Consider the following 16,898-nt stretch of genomic DNA (forward strand, 5'->3'; position numbering starts at 1 on the left):
CTGCCATTTGAAATTTTTGAAGGTGATGTTTTCAAATTTTTTTATTTTGTAGAAGAAGATACTCTTAGATTTGCCAAATTTAATAAAAGTAAGTTTAACTGTTCCCGTGAAAAAACGTTTATGTTGAAAATCACAGATTGACGTTCAGAAGGAAAACAAAGCAAAAAAGGACTTATGATGTCAATGTGAACTTTTTTGTTCATTTTGGTGTCTTGAATCAGTACCTGAAGTTTGGAGAATAAGTCCTGGAGTTAGGAGTTGATTTGATCTAATGGTATAGATTGCATCATTACACAAGGGTTATTTTTTTTCAAGGTGCGATCGGTCGCGAAATATAAACCCACGCAAAAATCGGATGAACCTTTGCGCATATTTGTTGCGCAGCGTCTCTAGTATAGCCTTCAATCATGCCGCGTCACTTGGTTTAATTCTGAACATGCAGCTAGCACATAAACATGTCTACAACAATAGCATCTCCCACCAAGTGTGAAGTGTGTGCGGTAATTCGATTTCTTCAGGCTGAGGGGTGTAATTCAGCTGAAATTCATCAACGAATAAGTAATGTGTATGGTGAAACTTCAATGAGTGACAGCAAAGTGCGACAATGGTGCAGGAACTTTAAAGCAGGACGTACAGATGTTCATGATGCAGGCGGTCAGGGAAGGAAGCGATTGTCAACCAATGATCTCGTTGAGCGAGTGGATGAGGCAATTCGAGAAAATCGTCGGCTCACAATTTCTGTATTGAGTGATTTGTTTCCTGAAATTTCAAGGTCAGCTCTCTACACCATTGTGAATGAAAGACTTCAGTACCGCAAACTGTGTGCGAGATGGGTTCCCAAGATGCTGTCCGACCATCACAAAACAATGAGAATGGACACCTCCAGCACTAACACAATCAAGGAAAAGATTTTTTTAACAAAATTGTCACAGGGGACGAGACATGGGTTCATTTTGAAACTGAAGAAACAAAAGAGCAATCCAAACAGTGGATGCATTCTCATTCTCCCAGTAAACCAAAGAAGTTCAAGCAAACCTTCTCCAACAGAAAGTGTATGGCTACTGTGTAATGTGGAATTCATGGAACGTGGTACGACCATCACTGCAGTCTCATTCTGCGTGACTCTTCAACGTCTACGAAGGGCAATTCAGAATAAACGGAGAGGAATGTTGTCATCAGGCATTGTCTTTCTCCATGACAATGCTTGGCCGCACACTGCAGCTGTAACAAAGAAGTTCCTCCAGCATTTTTGTTGGGAAGTGTTTGATCACCCACCATACAGCCCAGACTTGGTTCCATCCGATTTTCACCTCTTTGCTCGTATGAAATGCTGGCTAGGAGGACAACATTTTGGCATAGACATCGAGCTGCAGACCAGCGTAGAAACATGGCTGAAAACACAGGCGGCTCCATTCTATGACGATAATATTGGAAAGTTGGTACCACACTACGACAAATGTCTAAATTGGAGTGGCGACTATGTAGAGAAATAGCGTACCATGTAAGTACATGTTACAAATAACATTTTTTTAATTTTTACTGTGGTTTTAATTTTGTGACTGATTGGACCTTGAAAAAAAAATAACCCTCGTAATATAAATTATAAATACAAAAACAAATCATCAGATAAAAAATAGATATGACCATATTAAGTTATTGATGACCATATAAAATAGATAAGTCCATATTAATTATTTAATTATAGACACCTGAAATAATGTTGAAATTAAACAGATTAAATATAAAAAATTACTATAAAATAATTCACTATTCTGAAGCCACTATTGAAAGTTATTTTGATCACATATTTATGTATGTTTTGAATGGGAATTAGATAAAGCATGTTAAAATTAGTTAAAAATTCATCAACAGAGTAATATTGTTTTTGTAAAAGAAAATCTTTAAATAAATTGGTCGGAAGCCTTTTCATATGATTTGGCAATTTATTAAAAATGGCAATAGAATCATAAGGCCATTCCTTTCTCATAAGCCGAAATATTGTATATTGCAAAAGAAGTAGAATCCGAAGAAATAGTACGTTCATTCTTATAGATTTGTGAGGCAGTTCCAACTGTAATTAAGAGACTTCTACTTTTATACACTATTACTACATTTTATATTTGTTAAAAACTGGTAACTGTTAAATAAATATTACATTGTATTATTAAAAATAATATGTTACTGAATTTATTCTAATGATTCTTTTAGTAATGTGTGACTAAAAATCCTATTTAATATTCAGTTATAAACCATAAACTATTAATAGATAATGGATAGTACTTCCATCAATATTAATTTTTACTTTTTTTTGCATTTAAATTTGATTTCAAGGTTCTCATTTTTTTATTTAAATATTTAGTTGACAATGGACTGTCAGTAATAGATTCTTTCATATATATGTATGAAAGATATTAAATCTCAAAATATATATGAAAGTTATTAAATTTCATTTAATTAAGACTGGTTCTGACATTATAATTGTCCTTGAGTTATGTATCTAAATTTTTTTGTTTACTTGGCAATCATAATCAGTATAAAGTATTCGATTTTGTTTACAGTTTTTTTAACATACGAGGGTTATTTTTTTTCAAAGTCCGATCAGTCACGAATTAAAACCACAGTGAAAATAAAAAATTTTTTCTTTGTAACAAGTACTTACATATGCTATTCATAGCACACTTACATATGCTCTACATAGTCGCCACTCCAATTTAGACATTTGTCGTAGCATGGTACCAACTTTCCAATACCCTCGTCATAGGATGGAGCCGCCTGTGTTTTCAGCCATGTTTCTACACTGGTCTGCAGCTCGATGTCTGTGCCAAAATGTTGTCCTCCTAGCCAGCGTTTCATGTGAGCAAAGAGGTGAAAATCGGATGGAGCCAAGTCTGGGCGGTATGGTGGGTGATCAAACACTTCCAACAAAAATGCAGCAGGAGCTTTGTTGTTACAACTGCAGCGTGTGGCCGAGCATTGTCATGGAGAAAGACAATGCCTGATGACAACATTCCTCTCCGCTTATTCTGAATTGCCCTTCGTAGAAATTGAAAAGTCGTGCAGTATGAGGCTGCAGTGATAGTCGGTCGTGCCACATTCCATGAATTCCACCAAGAAAACATCATTCTGGTCCCAGAACACTGTAGCCATACACTTTCTGTTGGAGAAGGTTTACTTGAACTTCTTTGGTTTACTGGAGAATGAGAACACATCCACTGTTTGGATTGTTCTTTTGTTTCTTCAGTTTCGAAATGGACCCATGTCTCGTCCCCTGTGACAGTTTTGTTCAAAAAATCTTCTCCTTCATTGTGGTAGCACTGGAGAAACGTTAGAGAGGCGTCCATTCTCATTGTTTTGTGATGGTCGGACAGCATCTTGGGAACCCATCTCGCACACAGTTTGCGGTACTGAAGTCTCTCACTCACAATGGTGTAGAGAGCTGACCTTGAAATTTCAGGAAACGAATCACTCGATACAGAAATTGTGAACCGACGATTTTCTCATTTTGAGTGGTTCTCAAGTGGTTGACACTTGCTTCCTTCCCTGACCGCCTGCATCATGATCATCTGTACGTCCTGCTTTAAAGTTCCTGCACCGTTGTCGCGTTTTGCTGTCACTCATTGAAGTTTCACCGTACACATTACTTATTGATCGATGAATTTCAGCTACATTACCCCCCTCAGCCTGAAGAAATCGAATTACCGCACGCACTTCACACTTGGGGGGAGATGCTACTGTTGTAGACATGTTTACGTGCTAGCTGCGTGTCTAGAACTAAACGAAGTGACGCGGCGTGATTGAAGGCCATACTAGAGACGCTGCGCAGCACATATGCACAAAGGTTCATCTGATTTTTGCGTGGGTTTTTATTTCGCGACCAATCAGACCTTGAAAAAAATAACCCTTGTAGATTCATTTCAGTTATTTTCATTTAACTAAATTTGATAGATTGACATAAGATAGATACACTTTTATTTCTGATAACTTATACTTACAAATATTAATGCAATGCATTAGCTGGAATTTTTATTTATTGGAAAGAGTATTGTAATAATGCTAAATTAGGATATTCAAGTATTAAATCGTTTAATTAGTAATAAGATGATGAATGCATTATAAGCATTATTTTGTTTAAAATTTATTTCTCATACTTTAGGTAATTGTTTATACCACTTTTTATTTTTATTCATTATTATGTGTGTTTATGAATTATCTTTGTAATAATGGTTTTATTTTTGCGGTGGGGGTAATTTGTAGGCAATATTTAGTTCAGTTGTACCTGGTGATACGTTGAAAGGTCATATGGGAGGCCAGATCAACTTTCCTGCTTGGTTTGGTAAAAATTCAACAAAAAATAAGATGGATAGACTACAGCAGGAGTTATTAGTTCATACAAGGCTGAAGTAGGTTCTTAATTAGAGTTTGTATTTTTATGTTGCAAATAATTTGATAATATTGTTGTTATTTAACATTTGTGTTTGGCTCTTTGTGGAGTTAAGTAGTAAAGTAAGGCTATAGTCACTAGAATTAATCATCTTAAATTTATGTGGTATTTGAATACATGAAGTCTTAAAATGGCAAATATAGGCGATGGCAATTTTTATACAGGATTCCTTTATTCTCTTGAAGCACTCCATGACTGTGTTACAGTTTAGCTACATTTGTAGCTTTTTTCTTAGAGTATGGTTTTCAGTGTACTTTATTTTTTTTATGAACCCACAAAAAGATTACATAATTTGAATTAGAATAGCATACCCTTAATAATGTAGGCTCATTGTGTTGTCTGAAAAAGTAAATTGTATATCTGCACACTGCTTTGTGATAGGTTGAATAGACAAAAGTTGGGTAGCAAGAAGCCAATTGCCATTCTAGACTATTAACTCTCCAGGGCTTCCACTAAAAATGTTGAAATTTCCCATTTCATTTAGCCACCTACACATTGGTTCAGTGAAGAAGTCAACAGAAAATTGGTTTATCCCTTTTTCAGATATACATGATGCGAATGCTTATGCTAGAAAGATGTTAAGAGGCTGTGCTATTTCCAACTTGACTGCTGTCAAGTTATCTAAAATAACCATTGCATTTATTATGATGATGATTAGACATATTGAAACATGTACACAAGGTATATTTATTGCCATTAGAAATTCTCTTGCATTTCAGACATATTTACAACAGTTTTTACTTAAAATATGCAGATTGCTAATTGATTTTACATTAGATAATGATGCAGTACCCATTGTTTTTGTAATTTATTTCATACATATGCATGTTCGTGTGCACACATATACACATAATATATATATATATATATATATATATATATATATATATATATATATATATATATATATATATGTATTTATTTATTTATTTCAACAGAAAACAATTTCAATAATTTTCAACAAAAAAAGGGTAAATTCTACCATACGGTATTTTTGTAGGCAAACATTTCACTAATTATCCAGCTTAAAAAAAATGTAATACTAATAAAATAATAAACCTTTTTAACAATTTCTTTATTTTGTTTATGGACCAATCGGTTCACTTATCAGACAGATGTCTGAGGAAATATTAATGAATGTTTTTATGTATGGTAGAAATATTACACTTTACAGATATTCAAAACAACAGCTAAACCTTGTGATTGATCACAAACTTGAATTCCTGGATGAACAAATATTTCTCCTTCATAACCATATACCACAGCTTCTTAGCTTTTTTTATTTTGCTTATTCTTAAATTAAATTTCAATTCAGCATTGTTCTTAATGCTAATTTTTATGAAAATTTTCTTTGTCTCTTTTTTATTATCTTATTCTGTGACTGTCCATTAAAAGTAATAATAATGATGTTACTTGGTGTTCAGTTTAATTATATCCATTTAAAAGTAACTTCATATTACAGTTATTTCTTAGCCAAAATACTTATTACAGTCACACAAATCATACATGGCCATGACTATGTAAAATTGGATTCAGCTTCAAAATAGATAGGAATGAAATGGTACAGAAAGGAATATAATGATGAGATAAATATTAGCATAAGGAAGAGTACAAAGACTAAAATAATTTTCCTATTTAAAGAGTAAAACTGAATGAACTGCTTCACCGGTGAATCCATATTTCTCAGTTTTCTACTCTTTCTAAGTTTCTGCTGATGTTTTTGTTTTCTGTCACTCTCATTTCAGTCTTAAAACGTTTTTGAAGCAAAGCATCTTAATGCATGCTTCAGAATGGGGAGTCAACCAGGAAAAAAGTGTCGTCGCATTAGCTGATTCCCCCACTATCCCTATCGCATGTTATATATAGATACTAACGTGCGTATTCAGTACGCGCTGTCACTCTCTTACACAGCTTGTGCATGTATGCATGAAATAAATATTTTTTATAATATGTGTATTTCATTGTTAGTTCATATTTCTTAATAAAACAATTTTTATTTGTGTATATCTTATTTTGCATTATTAATAATTCATATAATATTGCATAAGAAACTTCTCTTCCATCGAGTGTTCAACCACCGACACACTTGTTTTTATTTTTAGTGTTCTATCTTACCCTTCTAAAGGGCATTTGTATGTGGGTCTGTGTGTGTGTCCTTTCCTCTTAGCTTAGCACTAGAATGTACCAATAACTAGTGGAAAATCCCGATTCATTAGTACATGTCTCTTGGTGGTCAGGTGAATACTTGTATACACCTTTTATACTTTTATACTTGTATATATACATTTTTTTATTTTATTATTAAAAAAATTAAATTTGTCATTTATTTATTATTTATTTTTTAACTGTTAAAGACTTGAGATAAATATTAGGTAATCTATTTATTAAAGTAATTTTATAACATAAATCCTTTTCTACCACACTTTACCTTCGAACAGAGCTTTTTTCACATAATAAATTAATATTGCATTTATACACAGCTTTTTACATTAAAAAAAACCTCTTCTTAATTTAGCGTTTAACACTAAATTACATCAACCAACCCATAAATACAAAAATGCTAAAAATTATTAAAAGACATTCATAAAAGAAACATTAATTATTTTTTTGTTTTTTTTTTAAATAATGTATAAAAATATCCTCAAACGGCTAAAAAAAAAAATTCTGAAGCTATTAGGTTGTATAAATATGAGATTGATTTATACATAATACCACATAAAAACAGATCTTATCTCATAAAAAACAAGGTGTATTATTATAAATTATTAAGATATTAGAAATTATAAACAAATGTTACATTTTTAATTTATTTACAGTATATTAATACAATTTACTAATTATTGTACATTTATTTATAATTTGAAATATTATTATATATCAATATATCTATGTATATGCAAAACATATATTAATAACATTTTCTTTTTATGTGATTGTTTTTCTTTATTAAGTAATGAATTATAACCAAAAAGTAGGCATGTAGTGGAAAATCTTGATTCGTTAGTATCAATTTCTAGAGTTAAATTTCTAATTTAACTTTTGTTATATCAATTTTCATCATTTAAAAAAAGTATTTTTACACAGTAGGTAATAAATTTTGTACATCTAATAAAACCAATTCTGAGATGTCGCCCAACAGGGCAACCCACCCAAAGGGCTTAGCTGTGGAGAGCGTGTCTACTTTGTAGCTGCCTTTGCAGCTAGTTGCCTCATAAAAAACAGAATAAAAAGCTTGTAGACATATAAATCTCTAAGTTCATGTATCTAAAATCCAAGGTAAATAAACTTTATAGATTTAAATTTAATATTTCCATGAACAACAGTACATTTTAACAGTTATGATGAATTTTTATATTGTTAGAAATTTTTTTCCAGGGTATCTGGCAGTAAAGTTGCAATTAATCTAGATTATAGAAATCATTTACGTGATTTAATAGTGAGACCATTAGTGCAGAATGGCAGTGATGGTGTCCCTGATGCTTTAAATTCTTTACAGAGTTATGATCTTTTAAAAGAAGATTTTGAGAGCTTATCTGAATTATGTAAATGGCCAAACACAAAAGATCCAATGGATAAAGTAGAGAGTAAGGTAAGTCATTTAGAAGAAATTATGTAATGTAAGATCATTATCTTAGTTTTTTAACTATAATCATTTTATATTTAAAAGTTATTTGTTTTTACATAAAATAATTTTTGTTAATATCTCTTAGTAATGCTAACTTCACTTTATCCTGTTTACAAATATTGTCAGTTATATTCTTTTGAATTGCTCATAATTACTCATTGTTTCTGTTAAGGTAAAAGCAGCATTTACTAGAGCATATAATAAATCAAGTGGATTGTCACCTTATGCAGTGATAACAACAGTTAAAAAAGGTAGAGGTGGTGGAAATGCTGGAATTGACACTGAAAATCTCTATCTTCAAAACGATGAAGCTGTTGAATCAGAAGAAGAACAAGAAGATAAAGACAGCATTGAAGTCGATGCAATGATAGTGGTGAGATAACATATAAATTATTGGTAGGAAATCTTGTATATTGCAATATTAATAAAAATATAAACATAGACTAGAGAAGAAATTAATTTTTTGCAAATCAGGCGATCAGAAACATTAGTAAAGCTCTAAACATATAATCATTATAGATGAAGAACATTGGTTCCCAACTTGGGATCACAGAACCGTAGGGGGTCCTCAAGAATATCAACAACTCTAAAAATAATAATTAATTTTATTTTCAAAGTAAGATTATTTTAAACTTCAATTTATCATGTTCTCGGTTTGTAAGAATAATTTTAGTTTTGTCACAAGAATTTCCAAAGGAATGTTTATACCATAACTTGGGTAGAGTTGATAACTCTTCTTTCCTACCAGCTGTCATTTGTTGGCAGAAGTAACTCCTAAAATTTTAAATGTTTTAGTAGCATTTATTTGTACTTTGTGGTCATTTTCCAGTATTTCAGATGTTTACTTTGGTTGATTTGGACTTGCATTAATTGTTCTCTTAGAAGTTCAAAATATGGTACTTGTGATTTAAAGTTAATTTTCCTTTGAACAGCATGGATGCTAGTTGAAATCAGGCTCACTAAAGCTTCTAAAAGGAAAGACAGCATTTCAAATTCACATACAATTAAAGAAATGTCTGAAGTGTTTGTACAATTTCTTGGAATTCAGATTCACAATATAAGATATATCAAGTGAGTCCATGAAACCAACAAAACTGTGGCGGCATTTACAAACTAGACATATGACTGTGTAATTGAAACACATGTATATTTTTTAAATAGGCTTGTACAACTAAACGAGTGTAAGAAATTAACAATGAGTTTTTCATCAAGTTCAAACAATGAAATGGCTATTCTAGCTTCCTATGAAGTTGCTCATATAGCAGCTAAAAACAGCTGCATACGAGGTCTGTTCAAAAAATAACGAAACCTTTTTAATTACGCTCCAACAGAGATATTTAAGATATTTAGTTACATGCGGTTGGCAGTATTGTGTTCCGCATAACCTTCTCTGCAACCACATGTTCTTGGATTGTTGATATCTCATTTAGTTTTCGTGTTATTGTTATTTGAGTGCAATGTGTTTAAGTGTTAATAACGATTTCTGTAATGTATATTTTTCGGGAGCAACAAAACGTAAAATTTTGCATGAAACTGGGGAAAACTTTCACAGAAACTTTTCAAGTTGTGAAACAAGCTTACGAAGATGATGCTCTGAGTCGGTCGTACGCAATGCTGCAAATGGTTTTCATAATTTAAAAGTGGTCATCAGTCAATTGAAGGTGACCCTCGACCAAGAAGGCCTTTGACATCAACTGGAACCTTAACTGATATTATTGCTTTAATGAATAAATTTTTTGTTACAATCTATTTTTGAGAGTTGTTTATGACTATTGCCCAAAGATTTTCAATTGGGTTTAAGTCTGGGAAGTTGTCAGGCCACAGGAGCACTTGATTTCATTCTTCAAAAAATGTTTGTATTTTTTGGCAGTATGGCATGGCACCAAATCTTGTTGGAACACTCCATTGCCTTGTGGGAATTTGTTTTGAAGTTGTATCACAACCTTTTTCTTCAGGAATTTGATTTATCCATAATTTTTCAACATACCATCTACTGGAAGTAACCAATAAGGGCCTTCAGATGTTAAAGAACCACCAAAAGATTTTTTTCTGATGACGTTTAACTGATTGTTGAATATGATTTGGTGATATATTTTCATTTGGCTTTTCTAACATATAGAAATATTTGCCCCTGAAAATAAAACATGACTTGTTGGAAAACATAACATTTTTCATCTTCTTTGGTCCAGTTAGCATGTGCTTTGGCCCACAATAACCCTTTTTGCATAATGCTGCTGTTAAAAGCTGTTTTTTAGCTGGCCAAAGAGCTTTCCATCCAGCTGCAAGAAGTCTGCATCTAACAGTTGTCACTTGTACATCTGTTCCACTTGCTCCTAATTCTCGATTTAAAACCAGAGCAGATAATTGTGGATCAAGTTTCATTTTTCTCACTAATAAACAACTATGTGTTGGAGTAGTTTTTTAACAGCCAAATTTGCCTCTCCTTTGAGGTGAAAAGGAACCAATTTCGGTCAATTTTTTAAAAATAACATTTGCTGTCCCTAGTCCAACATCATACTCAGAAGTTATTCTTATTACACTAGTATGCTCAGAAAGAGAAACAATTTTCGAACACTTTCTTGGAATTATGTATTCAAGATATACAAAGATATGATTTTGTAACAAAAAATGAAATACTTTTACAATACACTATTTATTACCTGAAAATTGCTGAATAACTTCATATTACACTGACAACTTAAACATTAGTTGTTGTCAAGCATTGTATTGTACCCACACGTAGAAATAAACAAAAAATTAATTCCTTGTGTTCAGATTAATTTACATGCTACTGAACAACAGTAGCATCTCTTTTAATGCAGGGAAATTTACATATTAAAATTTTTTCTTTTTATATATTAAAATTTCCCACTTTATTTTTTGTTATTCAATTGTAATGCAACTGAAACAGCTGTAATTACTTGATAGAAAACTTGTGTTTAGTAATCTGTAAGCTTAATTCACAAGTGATTTAATGTAAAATCATCACAGTTTAAAAGCAGATTAGGCAGATGAAAAATAATTTTTGGACTAACAAGAGAGGTAATCTATAATGTTACAATTTCTTTAAGTTAAATGAAGTGGCAGTATTAGATACCATTAAAACACTGCATCTACAATTGGTATTAGTAACCGTCTGGAGGATTCTAAGTAAATCCCAAACAATTGGCAGTTCAAAATTCCAAATCCCAAACATTAATAGAAAAAAAAGGTAAATTTAAATCGATGGTCGATAAATTTAATCAAGATGTAACTCAATGAATAGTAAATGAGATGCATACTACAGAAAAGTTAAGACCAACTTTATCAAATGTTTATAGAAAGGTAGTTACAGACATAAATTACAAAGGAAGCAAGTCATCTTTTCACATTCTTGTAAAGAACTTTGGCTTCAAATGAAGGAAGACTACAAGTAATAGATATTATTTGTTTGATAGATTTGAATTAGTAGAATTAATTATTTACAACATATAATGCAGTATTGATGTTATGGTTGGAATACAGTTTATGTTGATGAAACTTACATCCTTACTTTTTCACTACAATTAAAGTCTGGTCAGGTGGGAGTAATGAGGAATATGTTGTACCAATTACAAAGGAAACCGACTGAATATTTTTAATGCTTGAGACAAAGCAGATTTGTTTTAAACCCTTTACTTATTTTTAAATCAGGTAATAAATCCAGGAATTACCATGGTGATATGAATTTCTCAAATTTCAAATGATGGGTCCATGAAAATTTCATTGCGAACCTTCCAGATAATTCACTAGTTGTTCTTGACAATGCCTCTTATCACAATGTAGTAGAAACCCCTCTCCAAATTCTAATTCGAGAAAAGCTGAAATGCAACAGTGAAGTAAAAACACATGGACATTCACTACTTAGATTGCCACCATATCATCCTCTATTAAACCTTATTGAAGAAATATGGTCAAAAGATAAATGGCATGCTGGCAATCATAACGTTGATAATACTTGAGAATTCATCAAGAAATGTCTACAAGATAAATTTGCAACCATGGACACTCCAAGTGGGAACAATATTGTAACCATGTTAAAAATATTGCATTAATTGAAATTGAATGTTAATTAAATAATGCAGTTGAGCATTATTTAATTCCACGTTGATGATGATTTGTCATGTAATGGCAGCAAGCAACTATCCTATTAAGAATAGATATAATTCTATTTTAGTTTGTTAGTAAAATATATTTATTCAATATGAAGAGATTTCAAAACAAGATTTATTTTAATTAATGTTTAAAATAGTTAAAATTATATTGTTAATTTGATCCTTTTTAGAATAAATTGTTTTTTGGTTTGTAAATTAATTTAATTATAAAAAAATAATTTGAAAATGTCTTCAACGTTTTAAGTTTTAAGCAGCCGTTGTTACAAAATATCAAAAGTAAAGATAAAAGCCAAAATAAAATGTCCATTGCTCAACATAACCTTAATTAGAAATAAAAATAATCATAAATGAAATTGATGAAAATCAACTAATAATCTGGTGAAAAAAATCATTAAACCTTACATATTGGGCTGAGAGAGGACTTACATAGAGTAAATTAAAAAAACATTGCTAGATGAAAACCATTACACATAAAAATCAACAATTTGCTTTATGTATGGATCATAAGAAGGGAATTTATAGAATCATAAGAATAACCAAATTTCTCTTCAATGCTTGTTGAGAACATAAGAAAAAATTTCCCTCTGCTTGACCTCTCAAACACTATTATCAAGCTATTTTGTATGTACTGTAAAAAAAGTTTTCCTAGTGTACAATCCAGTCTGTTTCTAAATGGCTATTCTCAATGGCTTCTTACATCTTAAGGACTAAAACCTATTTAATTTATAGTCAAATAGCATTTTTGATATCCATTGTGCTGTTTGTCCATTATATTTTTGTCAGATTTAGTGTATTTTTAAATTTTGCGTTGTATTTATGAATTAGATGCTGTAGGTAAATTATCCATGTTGTGCCATTTCTATGAACTAATTTGTGAAGGTTGATTTTGATGTAAATATTGCTTATATAACAAGTAGTGTATATTGAGTAATGCTTGTATTTGTTCTTCATGTCTGTAGGTGAATGTTCATCCAGTTCATGTGTGTTTAAATGTTTGGTTTGTCATAATGTACTTTGATTTGTTATTACATTGTTTCATCTTATGTTCTTTTTTTTGTGGCATTGATGGCATTAACTGCTATGGTCATTAGCCACTAAAAAAGGGCAACAACAAACTTAATATTTGATGATCTCTGGGAATACTTATAAATCATTGAATCTGTGAAAAGTTTATCCGCCAGATTGCTCTAGTGGTAAAACTCGTCAAAAATCAGGTGTTTTCAAAGTCAAGAGTTCTCAGGTTTCGAATTTGAATAGTAGATTGTTGATACCGTTGTTTTTTGGTGGTAGAATTTCAATTAACCACTTATCTCAGGTCAGCCTTAATCTGTACAAGATTACATTTCACTCACATATCCCCAACAAGGGATGCAGCTGCCAGTGGGCCCAGAGTCCAGAAAGCTGCATGGGATATCTTTGAGACTTCCAGAATATTCATAAGAAAATAAAAATAAAATAAATATTGAATCTGTCACATTGTATGGCAGCTATATTGTATGTTTACACTTTTGTACAGAAAGAATGTTGATAATTTTATATAGATGTTTGTTGATACATGTTATAAATGTGTATTTTTCATCAATTGGTGTGTTAATTTTTTTAACTTGTTTAAGATGTGAAGAAAACAGGCACTAGGTATTTCATGTTTTAATTTACAATAAAATTGTTTTAACATTACATTTTTACAGGAAGTAAGAAAAATAATGTTGTAAACAAGAAAGGTGTTATAAATAAATATAAAAATCACCTGTCTCTTTATTTCTTAAATAACAAAATCTAAACTTAATAATACTTTACACTGAGCTTTCATACAATACATATGAAAATAAGAAGGTACAAATTACTTGCATTTGGACCATATTATTTTCATTACTCATTTGTTTGTGTAATACTTCAACTACAAACATTTTGACTGTTTGCAATTTTGCCTTTTTTATATGTAATGCTTTTCATCTAGTGATTTTTTTTTTTCAATTTATTGTATATTGCCTATATACAACCCAATATTACAGTAAGATTAATGATTTTTTTTCAGCAGATTATTAATTAATTTTCATCAATTTTAATAAAGATTATCTGCATTTCAAATAAAAATTATGTTAGTGTATTGATTATTGGAAGAGGTTAAATCTGCTCAGTTGACACTAAATATCTTTCAGTTTTTTCATATATTGGTCTTGCAGAACTAATTATTTTAAAGATCAATGGTTTCATTTTGAAAATAAAAAATATTCATGAGCTGCACACAGGACCAATAATTATAATAATAATGGCAACAAAATTTATAGGATATGTTTTATCATAAGGACACGTATCATTTTGAGGAGCAACAATTATTTACAAATTTAAAAAGCTTGTTAACCTGACTTTTGAGGGTTCTCTTATATTTTCCTTATTATCAAATAGCCTGAAAGAAAAAAAAATCATTGTTTCTCCCCCTAACCTTTTCTTTAAATCTTTATTAATTATTTAAAAAAATGATTTTCTCTAAAGTGATTCTTTAATTTAACATTTAATTTTATGCTTTAAATTACAACTTGTTATATTTAACATTCCTTTATCAAGAATCTTTTTAATATACAATATGTTATTGCAAAATATAAAAATATACACAATTTTTTTCAGTTACTTTTATTTATCCAACTTTTCTTTTTCTTCGCTTATATTCAACTTTTTTTCTTTTTTCTAATAAATAGTAGGTATGTGATAACTAAAATAACTTATATAATGTTTAATATCGATCTTGACCGTGTAAATATGACATCAGTAAATGAATCTCTTATTGTAATTGATAATGATGATTCATCTTCATTTGTATTCCAAAATGATCTTCAATGAAATAATTGAATTGTTGATTCTCTTTTTTTATATCTAGATTAAAGTATCTACAGAAGCTGGTAGTTTAAAAATTGTTATAAAGCCTACATTTTAATATAGAACTTAATAAAAGAATACATTTCATGGTGAATAAAGGATTAAAACGTGGTAAATTTTGTGATATAAATTCTGTTGTTCCTATTCACTTTTCTCGTTCCCCACCACTTGTTTCTTCCATCCCCATTTCCCAGGATTTATTGGTTGGGATCATTTTCTCTAGCTATTAGCCAAGAGATGCTATTTTCCACTATGACTTTCTGAACTTTTAATGTCTTCACTCATGGTGTCACCTGTTCATGCTGTCTTTCTGTCTTGATATGATTTTTCTTCTGCTTTTGCTTTAAAAATTCTGTTTTATAGCTTTCCAAATTGCATTCTTTTCAGAGGCCCAAATGGTTCCAGTTTTTCTTCAATTCTGATTTTATCCCCTCCTGCACACATTTATCCTTTCAATTGTAATTCAGTCAGTTGTGATTCCATAGTAAATGCCTTAAAAAACTCATTTTTATTACTTGTACTTTGCTTTTTACTTGTCTCTTCATTCTGCTTATGTAAGAATTAACACACAGATCTTAACACCATTATGAAATTCTTATAACATTTATTTTTTAACCTTGAAATGTATTTTACTGTTGCTTACCTATCTACCTCCTTACCCATTAGATCCATTGATTACTCAGCATTGATCCAGACTAGTTAACAAGAATAGAACTAACAAAAATTTCTATCTCAGCCAGTATGTGGAGAGCTGTCTAATTTATCAAAAAAATCAATTTGTATCTAGGACTATAGCAATAGCAATAATTTTCCTTTTTATTAAAGAATTAACCCACCCCTGAACTTCCAAACTGGCTAATGGTAGTCCAAACTGGTAGTGGTAGAATGGGTGACTTCCTTCATATTTCTGTATTATATACAGAAAGTATATAATAAAGTAAGTATAAAGGTTCTGTATTATATTTCAGTATTATATACAGTATATGGCAATGGGTATAGAGAATATGATTATTGAGTTGTGAAACATACAACTTATCAACAAATATCATACAATAACAATGAATGCTATTATCATCACTTTTTGAGCTTTCTTGAGGACTTGTCAGGTTTGATTCCCAAGGCCCTTATAGTTTAAGGACCGTTAAGTTGAACTTTAATTTAACTTTCCCATTACTATACAATCTTTTCATTATGCTGAAGAATCACTTTGTGTTAGATGATTGAAAAAAATTATATTAAAATCTGATATATATATATATATATATATGTGTGTGTGTTACATATTTATATACCATCTCTACTTTACTAAATTCCCTAGTCTCCACCTCTTTCCACATTCATGTTCAGCTAATGTGATTATATGTTTCTTAATATATAGGAAGGCCCATAACATAGTGTATATTTTTTGCTTCCTTACCAAAAGTCCAACTGCTCTTTATTCAATTCTGTATGTATGTACATTTATTTATTTATTTCATTATATACACAGTATGTGAAGACATACTGTGAACATACATCTTTTACATCCTATAGTTCCTATAGGATCTTTGTAAATTTTTTCTCATGTGTATTTAGTATTAGAATAATTCCTGCAGTTTTTTTTTCTGTGTTATACAGGGATGATAATTAATCTCTTCTGATCAAATTGAACTCTGCTATGTAGTTGCTGAGCCGTTCTGCAATGGCTGATCTTATAGGTCTACACATACCATATCTGCTGCACTTGACAGTTCATCTTCATGTCTTCCCCATTTTCTTTTTTTAATCTTATATTTTCTGCATTGTCTTATTCTTGCCAATTATATATCCACTTTTTCAGGAAGCC

The 16,898-nt window shown here is 30.7% G+C and overlaps 1 protein-coding gene across 1 annotated transcript in view; it reads left to right on the top strand.

Annotated features, from left to right (window-relative positions):
- Positions 1–16,898, top strand: part of Gnf1 (germ line transcription factor 1) — a 99,644-nt gene that overhangs the window by 82,116 nt on the left and 630 nt on the right. Inside the window, exons 12-14 of the mRNA XM_075354941.1 lie at positions 4,255–4,400; positions 7,817–8,030; positions 8,239–8,439. Of these exons, the coding sequence (XP_075211056.1) occupies positions 4,255–4,400; positions 7,817–8,030; positions 8,239–8,439 (561 nt within the window). The remainder of the gene's footprint in view (positions 1–4,254; positions 4,401–7,816; positions 8,031–8,238; positions 8,440–16,898) is intronic.

This window comes from Lycorma delicatula, chromosome 1 (assembly GCF_047948215.1).
Source record: "Lycorma delicatula isolate Av1 chromosome 1, ASM4794821v1, whole genome shotgun sequence".
Classification (NCBI taxonomy): domain Eukaryota; kingdom Metazoa; phylum Arthropoda; class Insecta; order Hemiptera; family Fulgoridae; genus Lycorma; species Lycorma delicatula.